The sequence below is a fragment of the Juglans regia genome, chromosome 10 (assembly GCF_001411555.2).
Source record: "Juglans regia cultivar Chandler chromosome 10, Walnut 2.0, whole genome shotgun sequence".
NCBI classification, from domain to species: Eukaryota; Viridiplantae; Streptophyta; class Magnoliopsida; order Fagales; family Juglandaceae; genus Juglans; species Juglans regia.
Genome location: NC_049910.1, coordinates 19,478,864 through 19,492,806, shown reverse-complemented (window position 1 = coordinate 19,492,806; position 13,943 = coordinate 19,478,864). Strand labels below are relative to the sequence as shown.

The 13,943-nt window shown below is 34.6% G+C and overlaps 1 protein-coding gene across 2 annotated transcripts; it reads right to left on the bottom strand.

The window, feature by feature from the left end:
- Window positions 1-332: 332 nt before the first annotated feature.
- Window positions 333-13,368, bottom strand: LOC108981159 (bifunctional riboflavin kinase/FMN phosphatase-like). Of its 2 annotated transcripts, none has more exons than XM_018952244.2 (10): window positions 13,203-13,368; window positions 12,911-13,100; window positions 8,454-8,584; window positions 6,329-6,398; window positions 6,014-6,082; window positions 4,894-5,045; window positions 4,735-4,812; window positions 1,398-1,534; window positions 1,208-1,300; window positions 333-641 (listed from the first exon to the last, which is right to left on the bottom strand). In XM_018952244.2, exons 1-10 carry the CDS (start codon window positions 13,282-13,284, stop codon window positions 537-539), a joined length of 1,107 nt encoding a protein of 368 aa, XP_018807789.1. In that variant the 5' UTR covers window positions 13,285-13,368; the 3' UTR covers window positions 333-536. The 2 variants fall into 2 exon arrangements, with proteins under 2 accessions (XP_018807789.1, XP_018807790.1); XM_018952245.2 differs by having other exon boundaries at window positions 6,014-6,079.
- Between the last annotated feature and the right edge of the window lie 575 nt (window positions 13,369-13,943).

The window sequence follows — 13,943 nt, the reverse complement described above, 5'->3', positions numbered from 1 at the left end:
GAGAGCAGGAGTTATTGTCTACAGGGGAGAGAGAGAGAGAGAGAGCTTTGAAGTTGGAAACACCCTGCACAGCTAAACAACGAAATAAATATCCATACAATAGCAAGTTGCATTCATTACATAAACAGAATATGCAGCAGTAACCCAGGCAAGAAGATTGGTGCAGCAGTTAAAAAAAGCATCTTTAGTAGAACTATACTTCACCACCAAATTCCAACTTACAGTGGCATACGATTTTACTCCCTCAATGTATAAACAGAACGAAATTTGTTTGATTTCAAAATGGATGCATGATTACATGGTTATTTTGCAACAAAATGAAAAAAAAAATATTGCAATACTTTCCCCATGAAAAGGGGATTCTGTTATAAAGAACAGATGCGACGTTCATAATGAAATTGTGGCTTATTCAGTACATCCTTTCAACAAAATGAAGAGCAAATTATTTTGCAGTTACACAATGCCAAATTGTCAAAGTACTATCAAAGAAACATCAGGATACATCATTTCACTTTCTCGTCGGATCCAAATGAGTACTACAGACAACAAGAAGAATGGTGGACAAACACAGGCAGATCCAATGAAGCACCTGCAATGCAATTGTATTCTTCAAGCATTTCCACACTCAAGGATGTAACATCCTGTACATGCATTCAAATTCCCACATAAGAAGACTGCAATATAAGCAGCCAACATATTTTTTAGAAGTAACAAAGTCTCTTCAGCCTCAAAGAGAGATAGATATCACAGGCAAGCAGTTGAATAGCTTTAATTTTTATAATTTGTATACATACATACATACATACATATTTAGAACACAGAAATATATATATATATATATATATATATATATATATAATGGTGGACAAACACAGACATATATTTATCATAGTTGAATAACTTTACCTTCACCTAAAATGATTCTCAGAAAAAAAATATATGCTCTTTTTTCCAAATTCTGGTAACCAAATGGAGCATAAATGGAAGAAAAGAGCAGAGCATCGTAGCAATGATCAATAAAAATACCTAGCACCTTTAAGTGCTACCTTCTGCTTTAGAAAAAATGAGAAAAAGTATTTTGCTGATCTAGTGGGCAGATCAGTTGGTTGTGCACTTTCTTCTTCAATCAATATTAAATTGTCAGAGTTGCAGGTTGCAACTTATTATTATCTATTATCTAATTTTATATATCTGAAAGTGTCATTACCTTGCCATTCAATTCACGAATGTACCCAACAAGCAGGAGCTGGATCTGTTGATCAGATAGATGGTCATTGTTTCCATCAATTACATATGTACACTGCAAAAAGAGAACCAAAATTATGTGAATAATTTTGTGTTTATATACAAGGACACAAAAGGATAGGTAATCGAACATTTAAGGGTTAATTACTCACAATTTTTCTCTTAGCAATACAGGAGCAGTGGTCCCATCCAATGCTAACCACAACTTTGAAGCTTTTATTCATATCAACTTTGGCCCAACCAAAGTAAAGTCCAAAGACTTGATCTGGAAGAGCAGACGTCCCATCCTCTGGATATATGTACGAGGTTGTTAACATAGAATACAATTGCCACAATATGAAATAAAAAACCCATAACAGCCACCAAACTTATGAATCAGATAATCAATTACACAAAATGTGTTGATCTTGTCTGTGAACATCAAGTTTCTCAGTTCCCAACAAGACATGGGACATCGAACATGTCTTTCTTCTTCTCGACAAATAGAGCGATAAGAGAGCGATCAAAGGTTACTACTCTTTGCCTAGACATACTATCATCCTTATATGATCCCTCAAGAGGGTCCCAGACAGTGGAAATCACAAGCAATCCTTCACAACAGACTTAAATTATAACTTGACCCCAGCCCCACCAAGGGCCTAGTGGAATAAAACCGTGAATAGGGATCATGGGCAAGAGTTCGTCTCCTTAGCATTATGCACATGGAGACTCAAGCCCGTGACCTCCCATCCATGAAACCACACGAGAAAAAACTCTTATCACTAAAACACCCTCAGAGGTATGGACGTTGTACATGTCATTGGGGTGCTTTTTTAAACTATTTTAATTTTCAAAATTTTCTAGAATAGGTATTAGTTTCTTTTTTGTGAATGATTATAGATCTTTTATTAGCTTATTGTTTGTGAATGATTATAGATATTATAGAGAAAGTGAGCCTCTAATGTAGGACACTAATTATGATTGTTTTAGAAATCTCCATCCTCTTAATTGTTTTACGGAGCCTTTAAATTGGCCTCCTTGCTGTGAAATGACAAACATGCCACCACCAATAAAATTTTGGCCTTTGTGTCTGTCAGTTTTTGGGCAAGATTTTTAATACTACGGGTTTTCTGTTTTCTTTATTCTTTGTTTTGGTATAGGGAGAAACATTATATAGGTGTTCCCGTTCCTGACACATGAGTTTTCTCTCATTAAGTCATGAGTCTAATCAGGAGATTCAAACCTCAGCCAATAACATGGGATGCATACCCAAATGCCAGTCAAGGCAACCTCAGGGGTCATCACTCGGTGTTGATAGGGTTTAACAGTGCAGCTTCCCTTCCTATGTATCACACTACACCTAGTGTCAAAAACATAGTTGGCCTCATTTTCTGCCTCAATGACAAAGCTGAAGGGAACATCCTAATGACAACTATTAAGAGGTGGTCTCATTTAGGTAGTAGCATAGCATCTTAGAAGTTGACATTTAATCCTATGAACAGGAAATGGAATAAAGAAACCATAAAATATCAGGACCTTTTTCATGGATTTAGGATCCATGCTTATTGGAAAAGGATAATCATAGTGCAGAGAACAACCAATTGGCTAGCACGTCGTGCTTCATGTTATAAGTAAGGGTTTTAGGTTTTATGAAAGAATGCAAAGTTTGATAATTGTCTTACAAGGAATATTTCCATGATTGGTTAGCATGCTGTGCTTTATGTTATAAGGGTTTAGGTTTGATTGATTTATCCAAAGAGAAAAAGGTGAATTCTTCATTGTACAAGTTTAGGCAATTGTATTAAAACAGTGGGTAAAAAATACAAGGTGATAGAGATTGACAAGGCAAGGATAGAATTCATTAATAGCTAAAATTTTGAAAAGGCTGCTTGGAATCTTTGGATTACATGTCATAATGCTCTCCTATACCAATCATGATTATTGGTCAGAGATTTTTAGACTAAGGAGATTTCATGTTTCACCATCAAGAGAAGATATAACTTTGGAGGTTGGCATTCAAAAGAGATCGACAAAAGAGGCACATGTTGACTACTTAAGTATTCAAATGAATATATTACTTGAAGGCTATACTGAAGTCAATTAAGAAAATATAAATGGTCTTGATAAGAATGATGACAATCTTATTGAATCGGATACTTGCAATACCAATCAATGTTGTTGGCAGAGGATTTATTTCAGATTTATCAAGAGAAGACATGGAGATTTCACTGAAATCAGATTTGGATGTGAGTGTCTCCAGATCCCATATTCTATTGAAAAGCAGCATGCTAACATCCATGGATGTTATTGCAAGGATTTCGTTTGGGGAATGAGATGAGATGAGAAATTTGTGAATAATAGTGAAATTGTTTGTAAATAGTAGTGAAATGGTTTGAGTTAAAATGTTTTATTAGGTATTGGGAAATGAGAGAAAAAGTTGAATAAAAATATTATAAAGTTAAAATATTGTTAGAATATAATTTTTGTTTTGGTCCTTTGGAATTTGAAAAAGTTGTATTTTTTGTATTTTGTTGGGAAGTTTGGGAAAGTTGTAATGAGATAATGATTAGATGAAAAAGTTGAAGATTTGAAATTGAAAAGTGTGTGTTTGAGTGATGTTTGAGAAGAAAATTATAAGAAATTTTGAGATGAGATGTGTTCCCAAACGAGGCCTTCAATATGGACTCTGATTTAATATTTCTTCTCAAGTATAAATTCCGAGTCGCTTGTTGTGCTCAATTGTGTGAAACAAGACTAAAGGATTGAAGTGGTCAAAATGTCTCTTCTATTCTTTCGTACTTGGAAGATTCTTGATCCTGAATGTTAACTTGAGGCGAGTTCTTTCCAAATAGATTTGACATGATACCTCATTCGAAGATCTCTAAAACAAAAGTTTCAACTTTACAATCTAAGACTTTGTCATCTTAGAAAATCTTTAATTTTTATAAATTCATTGTATATCACTAATTGTATACTGAGAATCAAAAAAAAAAAAAATAGAACTATTTCTTTTACGAGTGATAATTGAGATTTTAAACTCCACCCTGAGTAAAAAACAAACACCTACGAAATGTAATATATAAAATCACTCCATTCTAACTATAAAAAGTTCAGTCATTATTTCTCTCATCTGGTGTGCCAGATTTTTGACCCTGTATGCCCAAGGTGGTGTTGATAAGGTTAGTCACGGAGTAACCCATCTTCCGCTATCACAAGCATAGGGTCAAAATCAATTCCTGTGAGTAATTTGACTATCAAAATTACCTCAATGTTCAATGAAAAGAAAATTATGACATAATTTACAGCATGAGTATGAGCCAGAGTGTGGAAGAAGAAGAAAAGTTGTCTATGATAATTTTTTCATTGGTAAGTACATCTAGTAGGCTTTAATTTAAACCCACTACTTTACCCCCTATGTCATTCTTAAGGGAAGAGAACTGCCATAAGAGCTGATACTAGTGTTACCAAACTTGTAGAAATAATGTGGGTAAGAAACAAATTATAACAAACCTGCAACTTCAGTCGCTGATCCATTGACTGATACAATGCTCACATGAATTGGTTCGATAGGTAAAGCATTATCTATCCCTGAAAAAATCATTTTACAACAAATCATTCAATCAGGGAATGGAAGCGCCTGCAGCTAAGAGTTTAGAGACAAATATTTACAGTCTTCAAATGGTGGAAGACCCCATAGCTCAGGCTGAAATTCTAGAAGTGAATGAAGCACAGAATCTGCTAGGGAAGAACAACCAGCTTCTGTATGGGGTGGGACAGCAACTACCTTCATTTTGGCAGCATTAGCTGCTCTAACACCAACCCTATATAGATTAACTGATCAAGATTAAATTGTGTTCAATGATTTGATAACCACAGTTGCAAAATAATATATTAAGACAAAAAGAAATCAGAAAAACAAAGTTGCAAAGATATAATGAATTTCTCAGCATATGCCAAATCAAAAACAGTAACGCAGACAGTGTACAAAACCAAGAAAGAAACAAGCCAGCCGAATTTTATTGTCAAGAACATATCACGCTTGTGATTTACTTTGGTTGATTTATCTTTGGTATTATTGCATATCTTGAGATCATTCAAGACTTAAGGCACTTCAAGCAAAACATATTCAATGATTACTTAAAAGTGATTTTGCAGTGATAGTGTCTCGAAATCACATTATTTAATAATACAATGCTTATATATGATAACTTTCAACAGCCTTGAACAGAATCATTAGAGCATTTCCTTAAAACTCTTGCTTTACAAATTTAACTTGTAAATTTTTATCAAAACAGGGAAGAGGTTTGCATTCTTAAGCATTATTCACTGCCTTCGTTGTTTTCCTTAATGAAGAAAAGCCCCTCCAACACTTGGCATGGTCATCCTCTACAAGCATTGGTTATTGCTAATTAAGAATAACAGGTCTCTTTCTAGAAAGCAACCTTCAGATCCATTAGAAAAACTAAACAGTCTAACTTGATTTCACAGATCAGAGATTTTTGTTGTAGAGCATAGCGGTCCTTATAAACCAGTACAAATAATATGCTAGCTTTTCACAAGTCATTGTACAGCATTGAACACTCAAGGATGTCAAGTCATGCAACTTAGTGACAAAGCTACCATTCAGAGTGAATCCAAGAAACTTATGCAACCAACATTTATTAGGCAAAAGCTACAAAAGGCTATTGAATTTATATTTTCGCATCTTTTTCATAAATCATGAACAAAAAAAAGTAACATGCACAATGAGGAGAAATATTATATACATATGATCTCTAGTTTAACTCACAAAGAGTCTTCAATCACCAGGCAGTGAGCTGCATCTACACCCATTCTCTTTGCAGCCTCTTCAAATCTGCTAGCAATTTAGGAATTCATATGAATACATGTGAAAAATAATGATTGATGGTCTAAAATAAAATTTCTTTCTCATACCAGTATTTTTTTTAGCATGTTATGTTTTGGATTTGAGTTGAAATTTTTCTGTAACATACTGATAACTATTATTCTTTTATGATTTAAAAAAAAAAGAATTACTCATAGTGATTCGATGTGGTTTTCAATGCAACCTTAATTTTACACCGGACAATGTGAAAATCCTTACAGATATGGAGAAGGCTTTCCTTCTTTAACCTGGTCACTTCCAAGAATTACTGAAAAGTATTCCTTCCACCCTAAAAATATAATTTAAATGGACAGATAAATTGACGTGGGATTAATACAGAAAAACCAATAATCTATTGAGAGTGAAACTAAGGCATAAATAAGGGGATTGTGGAGAGACAAATAGAGACAACAAAGAAAATGAAGAGGAAACATAAGCATTTGAGTAAGCCAAGCCCACCTGTGAAATTCTAAGGGATAATAAAGTTACAAAATTCCAACAATGGTGCAGGGGTGGTGAAGGAAAAAATTACGCAGAAGATGAGAATATGTTTATTCATTCTAGCAGATGTTTTTTCAGACGATGGGCCCAGATTAACATTACAAATTTAGACATGTACTCACTTCATTTTATTTTCAAGCACATGCTATGATACTGTCCATTTGTTCTATAGGTATAACAGTAGTAATTTGATTTGTATATTATGTCGTACACACTCCTTTGCTTAAGAGGCTAAGGCCAATGAAAAAGATATCCACTCAATTTCAATTTTTCAATGGAAAGTCCCTGAGGTAGCCAACAGTCCAAATAGTTTCCTTCCCTCAAACTTTCCACCCACTTAACATAGAAAGCACATAATGTGGATCCCATGCCATGTCAGGAAGAATTTTCCTCTTCTCTAGAAAGCTATCACTACACCATTATCTAATAACCTCAAATCCACAATCAGGAAACTTGTCACTACCTCACCTGGGCAGTCGCACTCAACTAATCATCCAAGGCTTTTGTTAATTTCGACTCAGTGAACTGTTAAGAATATAATACAAATAATTAAATCTACCTCTTCCCACTAGCTTAAACTTTTGGGACAAGTGGTGATTTCACATGATTAAATCTATCGCCACCTCCAATGATGCATCTCATTTCTATTAATGGTATAATTATCTAGTCCATTAAAAAAGAATCCTAGTGGTGAAAATAATTACAGGGTATAACTACCAAGATTTCCTGGAAAAATCAAGAGACCCTTCGTACTTTTCACTTGTTAAATGGACAAAAAATGTAAGAAAAAGAATATATATATATGGACTTTCGGTTACCTCAAGAGGTGTCCATAGAACAATTGGAACTTAGATCGTGTCAATACGAAATACGTAAAGGTCAAGAGTCGTATGAGATAATTTACAGTTCGGTTTTCCTATTTCAAACCACAATCATTGTGCATGCTATACACAAATCCAGAAGCTTCACCACCCAATTCCATTGGTATCTATTATTTTCTACCTCAAATCTGTAATGCCAATGGAGATTACTTTTCATCTAACCAATCGTGTTCATGATACAAGGGTAGGAGATGATTATGGTGGAAAAAGCATGGGTTGTAATGGAATTACACCATAATGCAGCTAATATAAAATTCTATAATTGTAGGTTCTCTATAATTTCTTTTCCAGCCTCTATCTTTTTAGAACCTATGGTGAACAGATTCTTTGTTTTGATTTATTTACTTACACCTACCAATGTAAGACTCTTTCACCACTACCGGAGCCTGAACTGAATTTGTCAAGAAATCGACCATTATGGTATGAGAATGTAAAATTGTTGTTGATCATGTTATTAAACATTCAAGGAAAGTAACTGAAATGGGAGGTTCATTGAAAGAGGTAACTTCTAAAATTGCTTCATAGAGATTGGCAGATCTAATATATATTTATGTATATATATATAATCAAGAAATTTGTTTAGACCCCATCGAGAGAGAGAGGGAGAGATCCATCCATCTAAATCCCATTTTTATCAGTTTGCTAGCAGCTTATTTTTCTCTCTACACATAAAGGGAAGCTTCAAGAAGATACATGTCCATGTTTTATACAGTGGAAATGGTTCTCCATCCATCAACAACTTTTGGCAAGTATTATGACCAGTAATTAGATCGTTTGCTTAAACAATCGCAATAATTTCAAAGTTTGATTGGTTGTTTAGTTTCTTAGTAATCGTAAATCAATTATTTCAGTGTGATAGTGGAAATGACAACAGTAATTTTAAAGTTTTCCAGTATAGGGAGAATAAGAGGTTAAAGGGGGCTTGATTCAAGCTATTATCCAAAAAGGTTAGAAAAGAGAACCTCTATGGTGGGATATCTTTGCATCTATGTATTCTCGCAAGGAGTTTGAAGCAAGAGCAAATGGTACTCCATGTTTATGGAGATGTTTGATAAGTCGATTAGCCCCAGGAAGTGGTTTTGCTTTCTGCCACCTAAAAGAATACAATTAATGAGTAAGAAGATTATACAAATGATTCAGACGCATATGCAAGTATAACTGTACAAGAAAGCTTAGTAGCATGACAACACCACAGTGTTCTGAAAGAATAATATTAGACATATATTTGACGTAGTAAGTTTCAAAGGTGTCTAACATGGATCTCTCTATCTTATCATATCTGTGTATTGTGATTAAAGAAGCAAGGTTAATAGGATACGAGCAGAGTATTCATGATATTTTGTTATAGTTAATTACTAATCAATAAATAATCACCATTACAGTCAATGTCAATGGTATTTAACACATGATACTCGTAGAGATGTCTTGTATTTTCTTTATAATCTGTCTTGTAAAATTACCCCTGAAGTTGACAGAAGGCCTCATTAATGCTTCTGTTATCCATCCATCTTAGTTCAATTTCTAAGCAGCATTGTCCTCAACTTCCACATTTTACAGCTGATCTTCTCATGATTACAAAAACAACCACTGTTAAGTAACTCCAAGCTACTAACATTTACTACTCTCTATTATACTAATGCTAGAAGAATTACATTATTTCTTAGTCCTGCTAAATACAAACGCCAATGACTTCAATGTCATTACGGATTTCACACTTCACTGACCTGTAGCCTAGTTTCACTAATTAATATGTCGAAATTGCAAAGGTTGTAGAGTTATGTTGATTAGGAGTACTCTATCCAACTTGTGCACTTACTTCTTATCTTTATTTCCAATACATGCAAGGTGGCTCACCAGTTAGAGAAATTGCAAAGAGACTTCCTACTGGGGGGGGGGGAGGGGGGGGGGGGGGGGGGGTGGTGAATAGACAAAAAATTTGAGTTTCATTTGGTGAATTGGGCTACGGTTTGTACCCCAATAAGCAAAGGCGGGCTGGGAATTCGGAATTTGTTGGTTTTCATCAAGGCTTTATTGGGTAAATGGTTATGGAGATATTGCAAAAAGAGGGGAGCTTTATGGAGGGTGATTATAGATTTAAAATATGGTGAATTGTGGGGAGGATGGTGCTCGAATGAGGTGAGTGGTTCACAGAGGTTGGGGCTTTGGAAACACATAAGAAGAGGCTGCACCAATCTCCATCAATCAACATGTTTTGTAGTTGGGGATGGCTCTAGAATTAAATCCTGGCATGACTTATGCTGTGGAGATCGAATCCTCAAAGAAGCCTACCCAATACTATACAGCATTGCACAAAGAAAGGCAACTTGAGTAGCAGAGCTTATGGATCTCTGTAGTGGCTCTCCCCAATGGAACATCATTTTCCTTAGAGCTGCCCAAGATTGGGAAATTGACACATTTACAAATTTCTTCAATCTTGTGTACAATTTTAGAGTGACTAGAGCGGATAAGATTATGTGGTCACCATCCAAGAAGGGGAGATTTACTGTACCGTACTATAAGTCTTATGACACACTCTACAAGAACATTCCCATGGAAGAACATATGGAAGACTAAGGCCCCCCTAAAAGCTTCTTTTTTTATATGGACAACTTCATTAGGGAAGACTCTCACCTTAAGATAATCTAAGGAAATGCCGACTTGTTGTATTGGATTAGTGTTACATGTGTGTAAGAAAAGTGGCGAGTTTGTGGATCACCTATTATTGCATTGTGAGGTAGCCATGAGCTTATGGAACGATATCTTTGCGAGAGTGGGACTCTTTTGGGTAATGCCAAGAAGGATTGTTGACCTTTTGGCCAGCTGGCAAGGCATCCTAGATAACTCTCAAATTGTAGCTATGTGGAAGATGATACCAACCTGCCTATGGTGGTGCATATGGATGGAGAGGAACGGTCAGAGTTTTGAGGACTGTGAACTAACAATGGACGAGCTTAGAACTTCTTTTCTTCACACTTTATTCCATTTGTCGATTGTAATAGATTTAATGGCATAAACGTACATGATTTTCTTGTATTTTTAGACAGTCATGCCTAGGTGTGGCTCTGGTATATGTCCCTTGTACTTGGCTTTGCCAATTTCAATAAAATTCTTATTTACTGATATAAAAAAATATGTCAAGAAACAACAAATCATATGGAAGATTTCACCTGAAGGTGCCACACATAATCATTTAAATATAAAGCATCAGCTTTAAGGCTTGAGCTGATTCCATTTAGGGGAAACTAGATGCTGATATGATATGAGTATACCACAAGCAAGTTGGGGTGGATCAAAGATCGTGCTAGCAGCAATTATTCCTATCATATGCACAAACAGTGGCATTGAGGAGCAAACCAGGAAGGGTCAAGATACAACTGCCTAGCAGTACTGATTTTGACTATCATCAGGGACGAAACCATATCAAAGGTTAGTGGCCCCCCCGGCAACAAGAATGAAAAAGTATATCATTCTAATACGCCCCCAAAAGCTTCTATCACTTCTATATAAACAGAAAATTGCCTCCCCTGACTCTTCCAAAAAATTGATAATTCTTCTGCCCCAAAAGTTTTATATGGAAATATAGATAGAAAATGCCCTCCCACCCAAAAATAAATTTATATCTCTTATGCACCCCTAAATTTGTATAAATTCTAATGTACTGTGTATTTTCTATGAGGCAGTCCTCCCACCCAAAAATAAATTTATAGCTCTTATGCACCCCTAAATTTGTATAAATTCTAATGTACTGTGTATTTTCTATGAAGCAGTCCGTCCAAAATTAATGTTTTGGCCCCAAACAATTTCTAATTTGATGGGTTAGTTATAAAAATTAAAACGGGAGTTTGAGTTGTATATGAAATACTAGCCTTCTTAATATGGGCCCGGAAGTTTTTATATAATACTATGCTTCCTAATATGAATGCCAAAGTGTATAAACCATTCAAGGTTGATGCAATACTTGCAAATTAGATGAGAAGTTTTATCCTGAAGATTTCATGGAGGAAGAAATCTGTTTGAGATTTCAATTGCAGCATTATGACCTTGCTGTGGCGCCAAAATATCCAGATTTTACACTAGCTTTGGTAGTTTATATTGCTAAAAATATTTACTATAAGGATGATAATAGATTAAGTTTATTCCATGAAAGACCGTTTTCGAGCATAATTTTGAAGTAGATGCCAAGTTTTTTTTTTGAATTTTGGTTGTACATGTCTATAATAAATTAGGAAAGTTTTGTATTGAAAGGAAAGTTCCCTTCAAATGAGTTTATAGACATGTAACTTACGTATACAATTATGGTTTATGACTTGCTATAGAACTAGACTTAATTTATCTGTTTCTATTTTACATAAACACAGAGACATTATTCATATAGAAAGATTATATGAATTTTAGGTAGGTTGCCCCATCCCAAACACAAAATTTTGGTTCCACCCCTGAATATTATCATACAGATCATGTCATTCATCCACTGCTCTCATGCAAATCAGTACACAGATGTAAATGTCATTAAGAAAGCAGCCATACCTAACTAGTAACTAGTACCTTTTCTCCTGTAAAATTCTGAAACTTCATCTTCTTAAAATGGACTGTAGAAAATTGTTTTCCTACGCAATCATTATAAAAATTCTTATGTAATTCTTTGAAACATTCCAAATGCATGACTTTTATTTTGTATGGCCTTGGCTTGCAGTAAATAACTAACAATGACAACAAAAGAAAAGACAAGGATCATAGACAATAATGACAGAAATACTGCTTCCAATCCTTAAACTTGAGATCTAATAAGTTAATATAGCTCAATCCTAATAAAACCTGCATCTCCCTTGTGCAATTCATTCAGATCTAAATGCTTGTGATAGCATTATTTATGATAGTACATCAAGACAAAAGCTGTTCCTTTATAACCGTAATTTATTGTTTCTAGCACCTTGATTAGTCCAATTCAAAACTTGTTAACTTAACAAAGACGCATGTTGGGGTGCTAAAAGTTTCTTATCAAAATAAAGTTTCTTCTATGACCGCATATAGTGAATAGAATGAAATTTCTCAAATGAATAACAAAAGCTATAAGATTCTTTATAAGGATGTCTAACAAATGCACCAAGAAAATTAAGGAGAAAATAGGATTGAGGTGTGTGTGGGCATGCGCATGTGGGCTATTTTTTAGTTTATATTTGTTACAAATAACAACAAGAAAAAATCCTGACGCGCATATTTTCACAAATGAAATAAAAATTATACAAAATTCACAGACAAGAAGAAGCATAGGTTACGAAACAGGGTTGTCAAGGAAAAAAGAGAGAAAACAATCAAATCGTGTCGTACATGTTCCTGCAGTAAATCCTAGGGAGATATAAGCTAATCTTTTATTCACTTTTAAGTAAATTGACATAGAAAAAGAGAAAAAGACTCTTACTTTTCACGATACATAGGTGTGATTTCTTTGATATACTGATCGGGTGTCAATGGGAGGTCATAGTCCTTAACGATACCAGCAGCTGACTCCTTCTGTGTTGCCCCCAGCCTTTTCTTGTCCTCCCTCTCCCTATCGATTTGTTTCCCATATTTTGCCAAGAACTCCTCCAAAACGCCTTTTGTAGTTCTCTCTACACTCAATTAACCACGCAAATAGAATTTAGAAAGAAAAACAAGAAAGAAACCATTAAGTGAACACGAACGAGCCATGATTTTGAAAGGAATTAAAGGACCTGTGTCTAAAAGGGTCCCATCCAAGTCTAGAATTACTGCCAAAATTTTGGTTTTGGGTTTGCAAGACTCACAGCAGCTCATTGTAAAGCCCGCGAAGTGGGTGTGTATTTTTTTTGTTTTGTGCGTGTCTTGAGCGAGCGAGAGAGATAGAGAGAGGACAAAATGGTGGTGCGTGTGTAGGTTGTGAAACAAGGAAGATATAGAAGCGTAGTAAGAATAAAATGCAATAACAGGAGACGTGCGGAGGGATCAATACCCTTGAAGAGGAGGGAAAGGGACAGCCAACGGCAATTTGTTGGGTGCTCTGTAGCGTATGAGATCTCATGCAAATTGTTCCCGCTTTTTTTCCTGCAGAAGAAAGCGGTCATAAAGAGTTCCACAATTCATACGGAGTAATGTTAAAATAGAAGTTATTATAGCAGAGTATACTTTAATACTCATTATGTGACTGTCTCTAATTAATTATTTTTAATATTTATTTAAAAAGATGTGTGGTCTACATGATGTCACATTATGTGTATAAAATAAATGTTCTTAATAATGACTTCTATCTATATTTATTTTTCATATAAATTCCCTCTCTGTCATTTCTTAACGAGATAAATCGATATTAAAATTAAAAAATAAAATAAAATATTATTATAAAATATTTTTTAATATTATTTTTATTTTAAAATTTAAAAAAATTGAATTAATTATTTTATTTTATATAAAAATTTTAAAAAAATCATAATATTTAA